Source organism: Poromitra crassiceps (genome assembly GCF_964638095.1).
Source record: "Poromitra crassiceps genome assembly, chromosome: 29".
NCBI lineage: Eukaryota > Metazoa > Chordata > Actinopteri > Beryciformes > Melamphaidae > Poromitra > Poromitra crassiceps.
Window position 1 is genome coordinate 9220134 of NC_139641.1, and position 18954 is coordinate 9239087.

The following is an 18954-nucleotide window of genomic DNA, read 5'->3' on the forward strand; positions in this document are numbered from 1 at the left end:
ACTCTTCCTCTCTCTGATGAATTATTCCTCCTCTCCATCACTCACACTTCCCCTTCTCTCTTTGTGTATAGTGTGTGGAGCATGCCAGTAAGAGTGTTGTATAGTGTGTGGAACATGATATCAAATACAATGCCAGTAATCTTTGTGTATAGTGTGTGGAACATGATATCAAATACAATGCCAGTAAGAGTGTTGTTCTGGTTTGTAGAACCAAAGAGGACAAATGTCTCAGCTCAGCTCATCCAGAACGCTGCAGCCCGTCTGGTATTCAACCAACCCAAATTCTCTCATGTCACTCCCCTCTTCCGGGACCTTCACTGGCTTCCCATCTCGGCACGCATTCAATTCAAGACACTGGTACTGGCCTACAGGGCAGTACACCAGACTGCTCCTCTGTACCTACAATCTATGGTCAGGCTCCAAATCTCTCACCGTTCCCTCCACTCCTCCACCAGCGAGGACGCCTCGCCCCTCCTTCACTACGGGGGCTCAAAAGTCGCTCATCCCGTTCGCGACTCTTCTCGTCCCTGGCACCTCAATGGTGGAACGAGCTTCCACCTTCGGTCAGGACAGCTGAATCACTGCCGATCTTTCGGAAAAGACTAAAGACTAGGGATGCACGATAGTTATCGGACAGATACGTATCGGACCCGATATCAACAATTATGACGTCATTCAGATAAATCCGATAACATTATTAATAGCTCCGATAATATATAAAAAAATTTTTTGGTAAAACAACTGCGGTGTGGGTGGATTGGGATGAGGGCGTTTGTTTTTTTGTAGGCCCCTCCCGTTTTACCAGTACAATGGTATCAGTGATTGTGTGTGGTTTAGGAAGGGGTTGTTTTTCCACAAATCCAGCGCTCCCTCTCTCCAGCGTGATGACGTAATGGCCTGAACGTCCCAGAACAACAGCAGTGCACGCTGGCTGAGCAACAGAGCGTCGGTAGTTTGGGACTTTTTTAAAGTTTCTGAGGAAAGCGCTTCACTTGCCATTTGCAATAAATGCAAGTCAGAAGTTCCACGAGGAGGGAAAAAGGCATCGAGCTACAACACATCCAACTTAATAAGTCACCTGAAACATCGCCATCGCTACGATGGTGTGTTAAACGCATACGAGGAAGCGAAAGTGGCTCAAGAAGCTGAGAAGCCTAGGAAGGAACCGGCGGGGACTGTACCTATCGACAAGGCGTTTGAAAAAATAAAGATGTTTTTATTGTTAGCTCCGGTCCTATCTGTTGGAGCCCACCCTTCAGTTGAACCGTTGCCCACTTGAATACTGGAGGAGCAACCAGTCCCGTTACGAGCGACTGTCTCAGCTTGCTCGTAAATATCTGTCAGCACCATGCACCAGTGTTGACTCTGAACGCTTGTTTTCTGCCGCTGGAAACGTGATGACGGAGAAAAGAAACCGACTGCTATGCGATAAGGCAGAGAAGCTCCTCTTCATAAAAAAAAATCTCCCACTGATCCACCCAGAGTTAAAACAAGTAGAAGTAGTCGAAAAAGAGTAGAGTCTCTCTCTGTCTCTCTCAATTGAGAAAAAATAGAACCGTTAAAACCTCATGCCTTAGGTAAAATGGGTTCACCCACTGTCATATTATGGATTACAATCCTTTGTTCTGTAAAATGACTGTTATACTGTGAGGAATGCACTTTCAGTTTGTTACATAGAAAGTTTCAGTACCTTAAGTTATTTGCTTTTTCTTACTGTGAGGAGGACTGCACTTTCAGTTTGTTACAGAAATGTTTAACTTGTTTCAGTAGCTTTGCTTTTTGTTACTGTAAGGGAATAGGAAAGGAATGCAGTCAATGCACTTTTTCCATTTGTTTTGTTTACATGTAGAGACAGGTCTGACTGTCCTGTCAGTATTTAATTTGAATCCTTGGCTTATTAAGAATTGCTAATTGCAACCGTTCTATAGGCCTTTATTTTTGTACCACTGAGAGTGATGAGCCTTACTATTAGAAAATGTTTACATGTTACACACACACACACACACACACCTACACACCCACACACACACACACACACACACACACACACACACACACACACACACACACACACACACACACAAATAGTTGTTGGTATTCTTCATTTATTGTTCAAGGAAACACATTGACAGTTTGACATATTGCAGTTGACTCAGATTATTATATTTATTTTGAAAAATAAATAGTCACTTTATTTGAAGAGTCAAAACTGTTCTCTTGGCTTTGTTTTGTTCATAGTAGTAATGCTCATGTCATTTATACATCTGGTTAGGTCAAAACAAAAACTACAGGAAAAAATATGTATAAAAAAAAATATATATATTATCGGTTATCGTATCGGTATCGGCCTTGAGGAGCAAGAAGTTATCGATATCGGTATCGGAATCAAAAATTCAATATCGTGCATCCCTACTAAAGACACACCTTTTCAGGCTCCATCTGGGCCCTTCTTGATCTAACTTCTTTCTCTCTCTTAAAAAGAAAAAAAAAATCTAAACTAACCTTAACTTGTACCACTGTTCCTTCAGAAGTTGTAGTTGTCATAGACTGTGTTGCATAGTTGATTGCTCTATTGCTGACAAAAATGTGTTATTGTAAGTCGCTTTGGATAAAAGCGTCTGCCAAATGATGTAATGTAATGTAATGTCTCACATTTCCTGACTTCAAATGGCCTGATAATAATCTTGAGGATTGTAATCAGGTTAAATATTTTATTAGAGAACAAATGACTGATGATGATGATGATGATGATATTCACAGGCAATGCCGCATGATGTACGGTATGCACAGTAGGGGTGTCAAAGATAATCGATTATAAGATGAATCGCGATGCGGACGTGCACGATTCTGCATCGATTCACAAATGTCAAAAATCGATTTTTATTTTTTTATTTTTTTAATAATCGAATAAAATATAATGGAAGTACATGCAGTTGTTTATTAGGCTCAGAATACAATGCAATTCCAAATGCACTTTTATTTTAAAAGTAGCCACACAGTGAGAAAAAAGAAAGTGAGAAAAAATAAATCATGTATTGGGGAAAAAAAGTGATGCATCGATTGAAGATGCATCGATAATCGTAATCGAATCGTAGCCCTCTGAATCGTAATCAAATTGAATCGTAGCCCTCTGAATCGTAATGGAATCGTAGCCCTCTGAATCGTAATGGAATCGTGAGGCCAGTGAAGATTCACAGCCCTAATGCACAGGTGAACATCCTCTCATGCAAGTTTAGTATGAGAACAGATGGAGTGAAGATGTCTCTGTTCAGAGCATAAAGCCTTGGCCACACTGATCCGTGGTGTCTGTCCATGTGCGTTCATTTCTCTGTTCACTTCCATTCATTTTCAATGGCCGCTGTCCGACTGTCCGTGGAGCACTCAGAAGCGTACGTATCCAGAAAATTTGCATACGTTTTGATGGACAGAAAGTTGAAGCGGGATGAACTTTTTCTGGATGGACGTATCGGATGGTCGGATAGTCACTGTCCGTTTAGCCAATCAGAGTCGAGGTCTCGAGAGGAGGCGTTCCGAGATTTGTTTCAACTTTTCAAAGAAGATGGCGGCCGAGGCGGTGAAGGAGGCTATCATTAATGCTGTGAGTGTGTACACCCTCCCGCTGTTGTACAACGTGATAGTCAGTGTCACCGTCTGATTTCACCATCTAATCTGGTCATTCGGTGGCATTTTATTGCCACATAACTGTAACGTAGCGCACAGAGCTAACAGCTAGCTGACGCCAGCTCTCTTCTTCTCTGGGTTTATAGGCGGGTCGCTGACACCTTCAAGGTGCTTACCGCCACCTGCTGTACAAGTAGGTTACTTGTACATGCAACGGACATAAATCTATCCGTCTATCCTTTCTGTCCATTTTCTGACGGATCAGTGTGGCCAAGGCCTAATTGTACACCACTCTATAGCTTGAATGAATGAATGAGTGTTTCTCTCTCTCCTTTCTCTCACACTCACGAGCTGGGCTTGTTTTGCGTTTCTCCCCCTCTCCTCCAGAGCGTGGAGGACCACGTGGCCTTCGTCATCACCGTGCCCACGGCGCTGGCCATCTTCCTGGCCGTGTTCGTGCTGGTCTGCATCGAGTCGGTCTTCAAGAAGCTCCTGCGCCTCTTCTCCCTGCTCATCTGGGCCTGCCTGGTGGCCATGGGTTACCTGTTCATGTTCTCCGGCGGGATCATCTGTCCGTGGGATCAGGTAAGAAGACGTGGGGGCCATGCCGTCTCTGTGCCGGATCTCTGATTGATTTATTTTATTTGTCTTATTTATTGTCATTATTAAGCGCCCATGGTGCTCCTCCCGATGTGTTTATTGTTGTGATCTTGGTTTGTATTAAATCGTATAGAGGGGAGAGTAGAAAGAGGGAGATAATGTACATCATGTGACAAAGACAATGGAGTTGAAGGATGGTCCTGCAGGTCTGGTTTGGAAATTAAATCCTTCACAACAACAGTATATACAGTATATGGTATATGGTGGCTCAGTGGTTAGTAATGTTGCCTCGCAGCAAGAAGGTCCCGGGTTCGAACCCCGGTCCGTCCCAGGTCCTTTCTGTGTGGAGTTTGCATGTTCTCCCCGTGTTCGTGTGGGTTTTCTCCGGGTGCTCCGGTTTCCTCCCACCATCAAAGACATGTATGTGAGGGTTAATACTCCTGTCAGTGCCCCTGACCAAGGCACTGGCATAAAGAACTGGAGTTGGTCCCCGCCCCGGGCGCTGCACTGCAGCTGCCCACTGCTCCTAGTTCTAGGAAGGTTCCTAGTAGAGGATGGGTCAAATGCAGAGGATGAATTTCCACAAGGGGATAAATAAAGGATAACTTAACTTAACTTAATATCAACAAACCAACCAAACGTGGATCACATGTATGAAGCAAACATCAAGTGAGATAAGATGGAAATCTAGGCCAATTGATTTTGGATGTTGCTGATGCATGCTCCCTGTTCATTCCTTGCCCTTTTTGCCTGTCCAATCAGCAGAGGTGTCTCATGGAGTAAAGGATATCACATCAGAGACACATCATTTCATTGGCCTTGAAAGTGCACATTTTGCTAAAGTGACCCCCCGCTAAGCCCAGCCCATGCTTTCATCAAATACATGTCTGATGTTTTTGTTTAAAGCATCGGAGAACATATTTATTTTTTCAAGTGTTACAAATATGACAGTTGTCCAAAAACATTCTCCGGATTGCCAGAATCAGCAGGAGATCTGGTAGCGAGAGGAGCCAGAGATTTGACTTGGCTTCGATTCACTCGTCTTCTGTTCTGCTTGACTTGGCTTACAGCAGTGGTTCTCAAATGGGGGTCCGGGGACCCCCAGGGGTCCGTGGCACTTTGCGAGGGGGTCCGCAAAAAGTTTTCAGGAAAATAAAAATAAAAACTTTTTTTGTGTGTGTTCAAAAGCTTCATAGTTCAGTGAAAATAGTTTATGCTTTAAATCTAAAATGGTTGATGGATTACATTCTAATCTAACAAACCTATCAATTTAAAAGTCAAGCACGTTACCGTGGAAACAATTTTCTATCTTGTAAGGGGTCCTTGGCTGAAAAACATTTGAGAAACCTCTGGCTTACAGTATACTAGCTGCACATAGCGAAGCGTGTAGCTGCTCCTCAACCCAATGTGAATATTAAGTCTGTGATAAAAGCATGGAGTCTAGTTATGATGAATATGGAGAGATGTGAAACAAGAGATGTGGAATCAAAAATTCAAACTCTCACATGGCTGCACTTTTTATTTCATCTCTTGTAATGCCTGACATAATATTTTCTAAAACAAGAGCTCTTTTTAAGCTTCGATTGATCACATACTGCTTGAGTATTACTCCAAATTGCATCATATTTTTCATCCTCCTCCTCCACCTTCTTCTTGTTCTTCTCCTTCTCCTTCTTCTTCTGTATACTATGGCCTGAATGTGTGCCTGGAAAGAAAATAAGTTACTCTCTCAATGAAGGGCTCCTAAAGAATAATTACCAATTCCGATCATTGATTATATTATATATATATATATATATTAGGGCTGTGCCGATTCACTTATCTCCCGATTCGATACTATCACGATACTTTGGTGCCGATTCGATATATATTGCGATTCACGATTATTGCGATTCTACGATTATTGCGATTCGATATTACGATTTATTGCGATTTTTGTTTATTTTTTTCTTTTATTTTTTCAGTTTGTTTGCTTTTTTACACTAGATTAGAACATGGGAAAAGTTGAATCATACACTAGAGACTGTATATTATATATCATGAGTAGGGCTGGGCGATATAGTTAAAAACAGGGGGGGACTGGGATCATAATTCAGGCCGGGCATTAGATACCAAGCAGGCCAGGCCGATATGGGCCAACGCGCGTGAAATTTGGGCCGTTTGAAGCCAGATTTGGGTCCAATTTTACAATGAGATGCACCCACTTTAACCCTGAAGTGTAATTATTACTTCAGACTAACTAATAAAGTAATAAAACCACTAGTAAACCAGTAGGCGGCGCCTGGCCTGCTGTTCAGTGAGTGGCCTGACTGCAAGCACCCAAAAAAAAAAAAAAAAAAAAAAAAAAAAAATTTTTTTTTTTTTTTTTTTTTTTTTTAATTTGCGATTATCGATTCTGGAATAAAAGATCGATCCAAAAAATCGTGACATTAAAAATCGCGATACTTAGGTGAATCGATTTTTTCCCCCACCCCTAATATATATATATTATTATAATCATTGATTATAGAGCCATTGCACTTAATTTCAGCCTTACAGAGAGTAACTACTATAATATAGTTTCTACTACATTGCCAGCCACATCTACTCTGGGATTTCTCAGCTAATACATTACTAATGAACATTTAAACCCTAGTGGCCTTCACAAGCATTAGTGATTTATTTATATAATTGCAATTTTTGATTTTCATTGTTCATGATATTCCAAAACAATAAATGAATGTGGCTCCCTCCTCATCCAGTTGCCATAACAGATAGGGGTGTCACGATACACTCAGTTCACGATACGATACGATACACGATATTGGGTTCACGATAACGATACGATATTTTAACACATTGACTGCCAGACGTTTTTTTTTGCTGTAGGTAGCTTCTGCCAAGCCGTTTTTTGAGGATTATGGCTCATTTTATAAGAGCCGAGGATTCGTTTCAGCTTGGAGTTTGTGAACATACAATATCTCAAAAGTACTAATAGAATGTGTACTTTCTCTGTCTAAAAGAGTTAGTTTGTAGAGTTAGTAGTTATGTAAGCATTAGCAGTTGAATACAGCATGGTTTTAGCGTGAAAAAGAATATTCAGAGATAAACGGCTTTTTGTGAAATTGGATGGAACGGTCACTTTAACCATTCATTTTTGGCTCTCTCTCTCTCTCCCTCCCCCTCTCGCTCTCTCTCTCTCTCTCCCTCCCTCTCGCTCTCCCTCCCTCTCTCTCTCTCTCTCTCTCTCTCTCTCTCTCTCTCCCTCCCTCTCGAGTTGCTTCAACTCCGCCCTCCGTGGGCGGACAAGCTTGTCACCAGTCAGTGCTTTGCTGCTCTCCTGTGCCTGCATGTCTGGGCCGCTGTTTGAGGAAGTCGGGATGGACTCGCTCGTTTGGAGTTTTGGTTGAGAGAAGCTTTTGCGATTCTGGTCATATTTATGCTGCGTGTTTCAAAGTGTGTTCCTCCACCTGTAATCTATCACCCGATCATAGTAGATCGGCTGAATCTATTATGTAAATTTGCAATCCCGCATCGCCAGCAATCAGCGCGAAAAGGAGAATGGCTGGGCTGAGAATGGCTTGACAAGTTAAAAAAGTGCTTTCCTTTCTCTAGCCAGGAGAGCACTGTTGCCACTTAGTGGGTCGGTGGAATGGGTTGTAAACGTTCGGTGGCTCCAATAATTATATAAGAGATGTAAAAGGCTTAGATGCACAACCCACCGTCAAAAAAAAAAAATCGATGCCAAAAACGTGTAAACACGTTGTTGGCAGGGAACAGCTGGATTCTGAAAACGTGTTCATACGTTGTTGGCAGTGAATGTGTTAAGAATATTCTTTTGCCATCGATTTGTAAGTTGAGGGGGGCGTCCTCCCCGCTAATTTGAGTCATTTCACCATTTTCATCCTCCGTGTGTCTGTAACGTCCCTCGTCTGTTCAAACAAAGCAATGAAAAGGAGAGCGAGCATGCAATCAGATGCAGATCAGTGCCACCATGTTCAGCTTCTTTTTCTCACGATATGAGATTTCATCTCAACGTTACGTATTGTCATGTTTTGATATCGCGATATATTGTGGGACGATATATTGTGACATCCCTAATAACAGATCATCAGCATATAAAATAATGCGTCCATTTGGTCATGACCCTTTCAAACCCCACTTGGTCATCATTATGTATGTGTTGAACTTATTATGTACAGTATGCCATTTATTTAATTTGATACCATGTGTACTCAGTTCTTTTATCAAATCAGCTTATCAAACTAACAATGCATTCAAATGCATACCTCATACAATGTTCTACAATAGTGTAGAACATGGAAGAAGGCGTAGGCATACGAAAGCAAAAAGAGAAATCCCACTTCATCGAAACAGCTGTTGGTATAATCATCTGGTGTCATAAAGGGATAGAAAATGATTTTGGTGGACAAGAATATAATAGCATGCATTGGAATGGAAAGGGAAGAATAGAGGTTGCACAACAGAGGAGAAGGTGACGGTTGGGTTGTTTGTGGTATTGAGTGAGAGTGAGTTGTTGGCTCAATGCTAAACCTCTTTGGCTCTGCTGCAGTCTGCAAAAACAGAAATCATACGGTTGTAATTCAATCAGCTCTTTTTCAAATGGAACAATATCGCAATTGATTCCCTAACAATTGCGGGGTTTGTGCATTGCTGCAGCATTGCTGTTAACCTATGTCTTACTGTAGGTTACTTTTTCATGGTTTGTATGACACATGAGAGAGTGACACAACTGACGACAGAGTTTATTTATATACAGCACTATTACAGCAACAAGGTCATTCAAAGTGCTTTAGGCTACATAAAACATTAAAAGCACTGAGAGACAAAGTGAAAAATCTGAAATTCATATAAAACAGGGGTCACCAATAGGCGGACCGCGGTCCGAATCCGGTCCGAGACACCGTCCGATGCGGACCCAGACCTATACGCTGTTATTATACTGAGGTTTTTCTTCAATGTTGCAGTGTTTTGTATTTTTAAATTGCGCAGCTTTTCTGGCTATTCTAGCATTTACGGTACTGGTTTGGAGTCCCACGTGATCAGCGATATACACACACACACACACACACACACGGGGGAGAAAAAAAACGAGACACGTTGGAGAAATAGGTGAGAAGTAGGCTATGGCGTGCTCTAAAATAGAAAAGTGGACACAGAGAACCACGTTTTTAATGAAGATTGGACAGATTTGTACATATTTATCCTCCCCACGGGCAGTTCAAAGCCTGCCTGTCTGATCTGCTGCGAGACCGTTGCACTTACTAAAAGCGGCAATGTGAAACGCCACTACCAAACGAAGCACTGTGAATCATTTGAGAAAACATATCTGCTCCATCCGTGTGTGTGTCTGTCTGTCTCTGTCTCTGTCTCTGTCTCTGTGGCTGGCTGGTCTCCCTCCCTCCCAGTACAACTACTGTCCCCAGGCTGCAAAAGTATGACTTCTTAGTCAGCTAGTCATTTACTCTCAGTCAGAACAGAAGAGGAGTAAGCTGTTCCAATTGTTCAAATATGTTGAGATAAGACTGCAAAAACCAGAAAAAGGGAAACAAGCTGCTACTTTTATTTTAAGATGCACATTTTCAAAAGCTTTCTGCTGTGTTTTTTTAATGCAGCCTTTATTTTATTTGAAAATAAGAATGATTTATTATTTGAGTATTTTAAAATCCCTCCAGTTAAATGCGAAAACTGAAAAAACATTGTTGAAATGAATGAGTTGTTCTTTGTTGCTGACTACATACGGACATTGATACAACTATTAGGGTACTTTATGGCAGTGAATCATAACGCAGGTTAGACATTATGATGTGGCGGACCTTTGCTTGAGGACATTTTCTCGAACTGGAATTCTAATTGAATACCCCTGATACAGTATAAAAGAACAAGCTAAATGGACTACGTTAAAATAATCAAATCAAGTAAAATAGAAAGCTATTTTACCCCCCTAAAGGAAGCATGGAATCATTATTACCGTATTATTACTTTGTTATTGAGTAGTCTTTAAGCACTAGGAAAAGCGCTATATAAATCTGATGTATTGTTATTATTATTATTATTATTATTATTATTAATTTTTATTATTTATTTTTATTTTTATTTTTATTTTATTATTATTATAATTTTGTATTATTATTATAGTCACTTTCACACTGGTGACACTGTCAACCAGTATAGTTAAGTGTGCCTTACCTCTTCAAAGATAAAGAAAAAAGAGAGAGAGAGGGTACAGTATGACAGATGACAAAGGCCATGAGCTGCTCCACTGATGTAGCACTAAGGCAGAGCAGCTACAGGGAAGGGTCCATCAACTGGATGGCTGTAGCGCACCAAGTGACACAGATCTCATTACATACATAGATCCATGCAATCAACCCCTTAGGACCTAACATTCCTTTTGAATGGAAAGCAATGAACAGATCCTATCAGTATCACGTCGGTGGGGAAAAGTCATTGGCTGTGTAAATGAAGCCTATAGATGTGCTGTGAGAGTTCCAGGCATTCATTTATGAAGCTTCATTTATGAAGCTTCATAAGCCCAATTTATGCTTCGTCTGCCGACACTTTTGAAACGGTCGCCGACCGAAATGAGGACTTGAGTCGACACTTTCAAGTGTCGGCGAGCAGCAGTGTCTGCTACCTGGTGAAATGTCTAGTCTCGCTGACTACGTCATAGTATCGCGCAAGTCTGATTGGCTATATAGACGGCACGCGCTTGACTTCCTTGTTTTGGTTTTCACTCGATTGAAATGAATGAACGTGTCCCCGCTATTTTTATTTTTTCATGTATGACTTCGTGAAAATCACAAAGAACGTCGTGGCCAATTTCCCAGAGAGAGAGGAGGTGAGTTGTGTGGTTGTGTGTCGTTTATATGCGGCTGCAGCCAAGTACGTTACATCTTGCCTCCGAGGTGGTTTCACTGCAAGGGCGCGGGAAGCTGGGTGAGATGTAAAGATTTTTTTTTTTTTTTTTTTTTTTTTACAGTGCACCTGAACGCAACATGCAAAATACCCGCTGAATAAGTGTCCAAATGTTCATGTAATTCTGGCCAATACTCCACTTCTGTTATAACATTTCAGTCTGGAAGATATACGGTAATCTTTATGACTAAAAGGCTAAATTAATAGCTTAGAAAATGAATAGCCCCGGGGGCCCATGGTACTATTAATCCGGCCCTGGATATATGGGAGGAATAGCAGGTAGGCTATCACTGTCCCTGATTCCTGAGGGTAAATTGAGTAATGCTGCAGAGAAGAGGAGAAGATACTGAATAATGACATCACAACAGTATAATCCTAATGTTAATTTAAAGTTAAATATTCCTCTAAATATGGCTAAAAGTCCAAAAAGGGTGGGAGAGAGAATGAGGATTCCAACACAGCAGTGGGAGCAAGTGGTGACATGGAGGTGAGTGAGAAAAGGTGACTGAATAATGACACAACAGTCTAATCTTAATGTTAATATTCCTCTAATCTGGCGACAAAGTAGCCTTTTTTTTTGGCACAAATAGAATAGGTTCAGATGATGCAAAACAGATGGTCATTCTGCCTCACCTGATGCAAACCCTATGCTAAACTGACACATAGCTCTTTTTTTGGAGGAATGTACAAACCATCAAATAAAATCAAGAGTTGTAAAAAAAAAAAGCATTGTTCAGTCATCTTCAATCATCCTCTTAGGTCTGTGTCACAGGATGCAAACCACATGGAAATTGACCGTCTCAGAACTGGATGCAAAGTAGAGGCTGCGTTTCAAGCTTGATTGGAGGTGACTGGACAAATAAAACACATCCTGGTTGATTGATTGATTGATTGATTGATTGAGTGAGTGAGTGAGTGAGTGAGTGAGTGATTGATTGATTGATTGATTGATTGATTGATTGATTGATTGAATGAAGACAATGAATGAACATCTCGGTTATGTCTATAAAAGTATTTTATTTACTTCTCATCTTTGACAGTCAGCACACCTCTAAACAGTGAAACCTTGATACAGCTTAAATTGCAATGATATTTGACATCCTGTGCCAGTGGATAAGAAAACATTTAAGCATCTAAAGGGCTTTTCACACTACACTTAAGGGGCATTCACACCGAGATATTTATTTTTCGCTCTGTCGCTCAAGTCAACCCTTTGGAATCGCTCTGTCGCTCTGTTTAAATCGCTCATCAACAGGCACACGAAATGACGGACATGTGGGGGCTATAACGTTACGCAATGTCATGCTGTTTGTCCACTACGAGCCACCGTCATTGTTTACAAGCTAAGCCTATCAGCGTGCTCCTAATGCGAGCTGCATACCGGTAGTACAGACTTCACTTCATGTCAGCTGTCAGCCTGTCAATGTGGTTTGTTGCCACACAATAAACCAGCGGTTTCTTCCAAGCCAGAGTGATCCTTGACTCGCTCTCACACGGCAGCCAATCAGCGTTGAACAGCGTGCGACTGATGCCAGCGTATTTTCGCTCGAGTTGGAATATTTCATCTTGAGCGACGAGCGTATTTTCTCCCTGTCGCTCTGTCTCTGCCGCTCGGACGCCCAGCGATTATTCTCCCAGGCGAATATACGCTCAATCGCTCGTTTGCATTGACTTTGTATGTAAACTCGACGCCAGCAACAAACTTTAATAGGTCGGTGTGAACGCAGCTTTAGACGGGGTTAACTCTGTCTCTTGGCCTGAGGCTAAGAGAGCCGTTAGCCACACGCTAAGAAAGCTTTCACACTTGCACAATCCTGGAACATTCTAAAGTGGGCTAATCCTGCTCAGCCCAGGGCTAGCTGGCCCTGCTCTGGAGCAGGTTACCCTGGCTTTCTGTCTAAACACAGGGCTAAAAGTTGCCAGTGTGAAACAGGACATTAGCTGTATCTGGCAGAACTGGGCTAGTGTGAATCGTAGAGCCCTGGGTTTAGGTTAACCCTGGTTTAACAAATGTGTGTGAAAAGTAAGCCCAGGGCTATCTTAGCCCTATTCTTCAAGAGCATGTAGTGCGAAAAGCCCTTAAGAAAGTATGACTTTTTGGCTTCCAAGTAAGTTTTAAATGGAGACATTACGAGAAAATGTTTTGACAGTATTTAGAAAATAATTAATATAGGAGAATGAAACCCTAAACCCACTTTTATCAGCTGTTAATCAATGTTCAACGCAGTTGTATGATCAAAAACAGAGCCATACTTGTAATCTTGATAATATAATGTTGTCTTCCTGGCTTTTAGATGCAGGTCTAGTCTGCCTTTGTCCGTCATCAGGTTACCACCCCCACCTCCTAATGTGTTTACTTTGGCTTGGATAAACAATATTTATAAAAATTAAATTTTGTTTAAATAAATGAAATAAAAAAGAAACAAAGCAAAACAAGATTGGGTATTTAAATGAATTGAGAAAAAGTGTTTCTCTTAATGTTTGTTTCCATCCACTGCTGAAATCCTATATCTAAAAAAAGCATCAAACCAAACAGACAAACTGTTTGCAATAATTACATACATTATTAAGGTTTTCAAATCAGACTGCTCTATCATTCAAAGAGCTCTTAACTCATTGAGTGCCAGCCACTTTTGGAGAACGGACGCTCCCAGTGCCAGAGTTTCAGAGCTTTTTTCAGTGATTTCTCGAGGCCCACAGAATATTGTGTGATATTACTATGTAAACAATGAACACGCAAAAAGAACGATGAGACTCTTTTCTATCATCAGCAAAAACAGGTTTATTGATATAATTTTCCGTTCTTTAGTTATCAGCCGGAGAAGATAGCTTGATTTAACAAAAAAGAGCAGTTTTTTTCTAGAAGCTGAGATAATGGCCCTTTTGTGAAATTAAACATTTCAAACACATCACTGACTCTGAAGCTAATTTTCTGATGTAGTCACACCTCAAAAATAATTTCCTTCAATAAAACAGTGAAGGCCAGGGAATTTTGTTTGGCAGAATAATATTTTTTAGCTGCAACCAGCAGCGCTGGCCCCTGCGTGCGCTGCTGGTTGCAGCTTCTTTGCTTTCTTGATTTGCTGCTGGTGGGCATCGGATATTCTGGCTTGCGTTTGCCAACCCTGTCCTGCTGCCTGGGTCTGTCTGGGTCAGTGTTGTGTGCTGCTCTGGCCCCCCCCCCCCCCCCCCCCCCGGCTCTCTGCTGAATTTGCTCTGCACTGTGAAGGGTGCGCGACATCCAGATTTTTACAGCCTTCCGCGTGTGCTTGTCACCGGCTCCTATGCTTCCAGTTGAGAATAATAACTCCACGGCTGATCATGCGAATGGCCTGGGCTGTCGCAGCGGACATGGAGGAGCTCAATTGTGGGAGCAGATTGGCTGCTGCGGGCACATCTAACGTTAAAACGCTTCATGCATATCGATGCATACGGATGCGATGCGATTTCCGTTTCCCCAACGACTTATTCTCTGTTTTTCTCTGCCTTTCTGTTAACCTGGAGAGCACTGTCGCCACCTAAGGGTTCTGTAAAATAGGTTATAGACCTCCAATAGCTATAATATTTGTACAGGAGAGGCAGAAGGCTTTGATCGACGCCCCACCGTCAAAAAACGCAATTGACGAACATGTCCGTCCTTGGCACTCTACGTTACTATTTGAAATGACGAACATGTCCGTCCATGGCACTCAATGAGTTAAATTCAGACAAGACAAAATTCATGCTATTCACAAGAAAACCGTCTAATATGCTAACCTGATTCATTACTAATTAGTGGGACACAACTTGAAAGAGTATCTGCATACAAAAACCTGTGTACTGTAGATCAGTGATTCCCAACCAGGGGTACTTGAGCAGCTTGCAGGGGGTACTTGGAATGATTGGTGAATATATTTTACCTCCAAAATGATAAATAAATATATATATATATTCCAAGTCATTTCATAAGCCCATTGTTAAAATGTGATGTGTGTGCCGCAACTAGTTCTGCTGGCAAGTGTCAACTGCTACACTGTTCTGCTACTGATAATGGCAAAAAAACAACTAAAAAGCCCAAACACCAGCAGTTCAGTGAAACATATTTTGTATAGATTTACTTGTATGTAATCATCAACACGCATGAGTGAGGGGTACTATTGTCATGGAAAAACAGCTCAAGGGGTACATAAGACAAAAAAGGTTGGGAACCACTGCTGTAGATGACAAGTTGTCTTTGAAAATGCACATAGAACGTACTAAGAAATTGATAACAACTTTAGCATTATTTTAATCTGAATTGTAGAAAACAGATATTGTTCATGCAACATTTGTATCAAGTTTAGATTATGGCAACGTCCTGTATCTGCCACTGACTCAGCTCCAGTGGTGTCGTGGTGTCTGGAGATATTCTACTCTTAATTTATGCCTCAAGGTTTTTGAAGTGGCCCATCCAGCAAAGGATAAACGCCCTGTGTTATAAACAGTGACATGTTTATGTAACGGCGTTGTGTAGGCGGTACTTGCAGCAACCCATGTTAAGGGCTTGTCCAGGGGTGGGATACGAACCGCCGACCTTCGGCTTGGGAGTCCGACATGTTAACCGCAGCGCCAAGAGAGCTAGCTCCCTTGGCGGAGCTGATTAACATGCCTTTATACCTGGGGAGTGAGCACAGATTCACCTCGGTTACATTTAGTTCACCCAACAATGGGCCAGTAGTATTTACACATTGTCACTTAACTTCTACTGCTTGACTTCAGTGAGTAAAGATCACTACCTAACCTGGGTGTTGGTCAGGCGCGGACTGCATAATCGGGCACGTCGGGCAAATGCCCGGTGGCCTGGCCTGGCCTACAAAAAAAAAAAAAAAAAAAAAATTGTGCCCGTAGTCAGGCCACTCACTGAACAGCAGGCCAGGCGCCGCCTACTGGTTTACTAGTGGTTTTATTACTTTATTCAGGGTTCAAATTGGACTCGGCCCAAATCTGGCTTCAAACGGCCCAAATTGGGCTTCAAACGGCCCAAATCTGGCTTCAAACGGCCCAAATTGGGCTTCAAACGGCCCAAATTTTTCGCCGCTGCCCTTCGGACGTCAGCACGCGCATCAGCCCGTATCGGCCTGGCCTGCTTTGGTATCTAATGCCCGGCCTGAATTATGATCCCAGTCCGCCCCTGGTGTTGGTCATAACTACATGACTCTGACATACAGTAGCTCCTTATCACAAGGATGTAGGAGGTGAGCATCACTTCTATGGCATCAACAACATCTTTAGCAAAACTAAGAATACACTTATTTTAGCTTGATTGATTTGTACACATTGAGTCAGTTGAACTCTGCTGGTCTGTCTCCTCTAATCTGTAACTCCTGCCTCCATTGGCTCTGTTAAACAGATCAGGTGGGTATTCAGAAGTTACAGGACTGATGGCTGTCTATAGGAGACTGTTGAAATGAAAACATTCAATTGAACTCAAAGATAATATAGGCTGCACCACTGCAAATGATTGAGCTAAAACTAATATGTACGTACAGTTAATCAAACAACAATAGAATAGATACTCACTCCCTCTTTTTTTTTTTTAATACTTTTATTTTTACATCATTTTTGCAAAGACATGTAACATGTAACAGGAGGTCAGGAGAGTTCACAACATACACGGCACATCACTTTGTACAATACATTTTGACAAAAAGAAAAAAGTAAATGTAAAACGGGGTACTAGCAAGAGTCATTTCACTTAACAGGCTTGTCCAACGTCTGGCCCAGGGGCCGGCAGGACGTCCCTGGCAACCTTTGTCTTAGAACAGTCCACAGACAGGTTCCATGCAGAAACAGTGAAGAGGCTGATATTCCACATCGTCCGTTCTGTCCCCCACTCAAGAGGGCCCAGACATCTCCGCTCTATGAGTTAGGAAAACTGTCCATTTGTACCAGAGTGATTCCCCTTTTTCTTTTTGTAGCCTCAGACTAAAAGTTAGTTGCTCCATTCTGTGCAGTTGTTCTACAATGTTTATAAACATATCCACTGGGGGGCGGTGCTTCTGAAGCCAGCATTTCGTGATGGCCTTCTTGCTAGCTGCCAGAAATATCTTCAGGAGATATAGATCATTTCTTTCGGTATCCTCAGAAACTAGTCCGAGGTATAAGGTGGGAAAAGAAAAGCAAACATCATAGCCCAACGTGTCAGAGATTATCCTCAACACCTCCTTCCAGAATAGCCCAATGTCAGGACAAGACCAAAATATGTGGGCATGGTCCACCATTATTGCCCCACATCTCCAACAGGGCAGTGGAGTCCCCATTTGTCTAGATTTCTGTTTTGGAGTGATAAAAAAGCGAATTATATTCTTCCAACAAAAGTCTCTCCATGTTAAAGAGTTTGTGGAAGTGGTTTGAATTTCCCAGACATTGCTCCACATGATTTCTGTTATATCTGTTTGCATTTCCTTTTCCCACCTTTGCTTTATGTACTCTGTAGAATGTTTATTCAGAGACCGAATACCATGATATAATTTACTTATGATACCCTTACTACTCGCTGAGTTATAAGCATCCATGAATACTCTGGTTATCATTGACACTTCCCCGGTGTTTGCGTCTTTAATGTTAGTCCAGAAGTAACTGCGAAGCTGAAGGTATCTAAAAAAGTCTGATTTGGGGTCTAAGTCATATTTCTGGTACAGGTTTTGGAAACTATCTATTTCCCCGTTCACCACTATTCCACAGAGTGCTGTTATTCCATTTTGGGACCATCTTTTGTATCTGGAGTCCATAGAGGCTGGTGCAAAACCTGGGTCGTACGCTGGCCAGCTGAGTAACTTAATCTCTCTTTGAATCCGAAATCTCTTGACCACTTGCCTCCACACTTTAAGTGAGAGGTTAACCCATGGGTTTGAAGCCAGTGTCAGTTCCCCTATCGTGTTAGGGTGGCCGAGTAGTGATTGAATTGGAGTCTCTACTAGAGAGGTTTCAATGTTTTTCCATTTTGCCACATATGTGGGATTGCACCAGCCTACTAAGGGTCTCAGCTGGGCTGATAGATAGTAGTCCATCAAACATGGAAGGGCAAGCCCCCCCCTCTCCTTTGGTAGTTGAAGTGTCGTATATTTCACCCTAGGTTTCTTATTGTTCCAAATAAAACGTGATATATGTCTGTTCCATTCTCTAAATTGTTTGGGGGAAATCTCCACTGGGAGAGCCAGAAATAAGTATAGTAGACGTGGTAGGATATTCATCTTCACCGTTCTAATTCTGTTACCAAGTTCAAGTGGGAGGTGGTCCCATCTGTTGAGGTCATCATATATTTTTTTATTAATATAATTATAGTTAATGTCGTTTAGTGATGATAGTTCTTTTGGTATAAGTACACCTAAATATTTTATATGTGGGGAGTGCCAATTAAAATTATATCTATCTTTAAGTTCTTGTGTGGGGGTATAATTAAATAATAGGGCCTGTGTTTTATGCATGTTAATGACATACCCAGAGTATTGTCCATATGCTTTCAGAATGTTCATCAGCAGTGGTACACTGGAGCCAGGTTCCCTGACTGTGATCAATACGTCGTCCGCATACAAAGATATTTTATATTCTTTCCCATTTATATAGATACCTTCTAAGGTTGATTCCTGCCTGATTAATTGGGCCAGCGGTTCTATAAAAAAATTGAAGAGGAGGGGACTAGCCGGACAACCCTGTCTGCAGCCCCTTTGTATGTTTATAGGGTTTGATAGGCTACCATTGACCTTGATCCGTGCTGTCGGGGACGTGTAGAGTGCTTGTATTGAGAGTATGAATTCCTTACTAAATCCGAATCTGTTCATAACTAAAAATAAAAAT

At 41.7% G+C, this 18954-nt stretch overlaps 1 protein-coding gene across 1 annotated transcript in view; it reads left to right on the forward strand.

Moving 5' to 3' along the window:
- Positions 1-4140: 4140 nt before the first annotated feature.
- The window catches only part of LOC310800191 (adenylate cyclase type 2-like), a gene marked incomplete at its 3' end in the record, with an annotated part of 173109 nt that continues 158295 nt past the window's right edge, over positions 4141-18954 (forward strand). Inside the window, exon 1 of the mRNA XM_083662776.1 lies at positions 4141-4206. Coding sequence (XP_083518902.1) covers positions 4156-4206 — 51 coding nt within the window. The 5' untranslated portion in view covers positions 4141-4155. The remainder of the gene's footprint in view (positions 4207-18954) is intronic.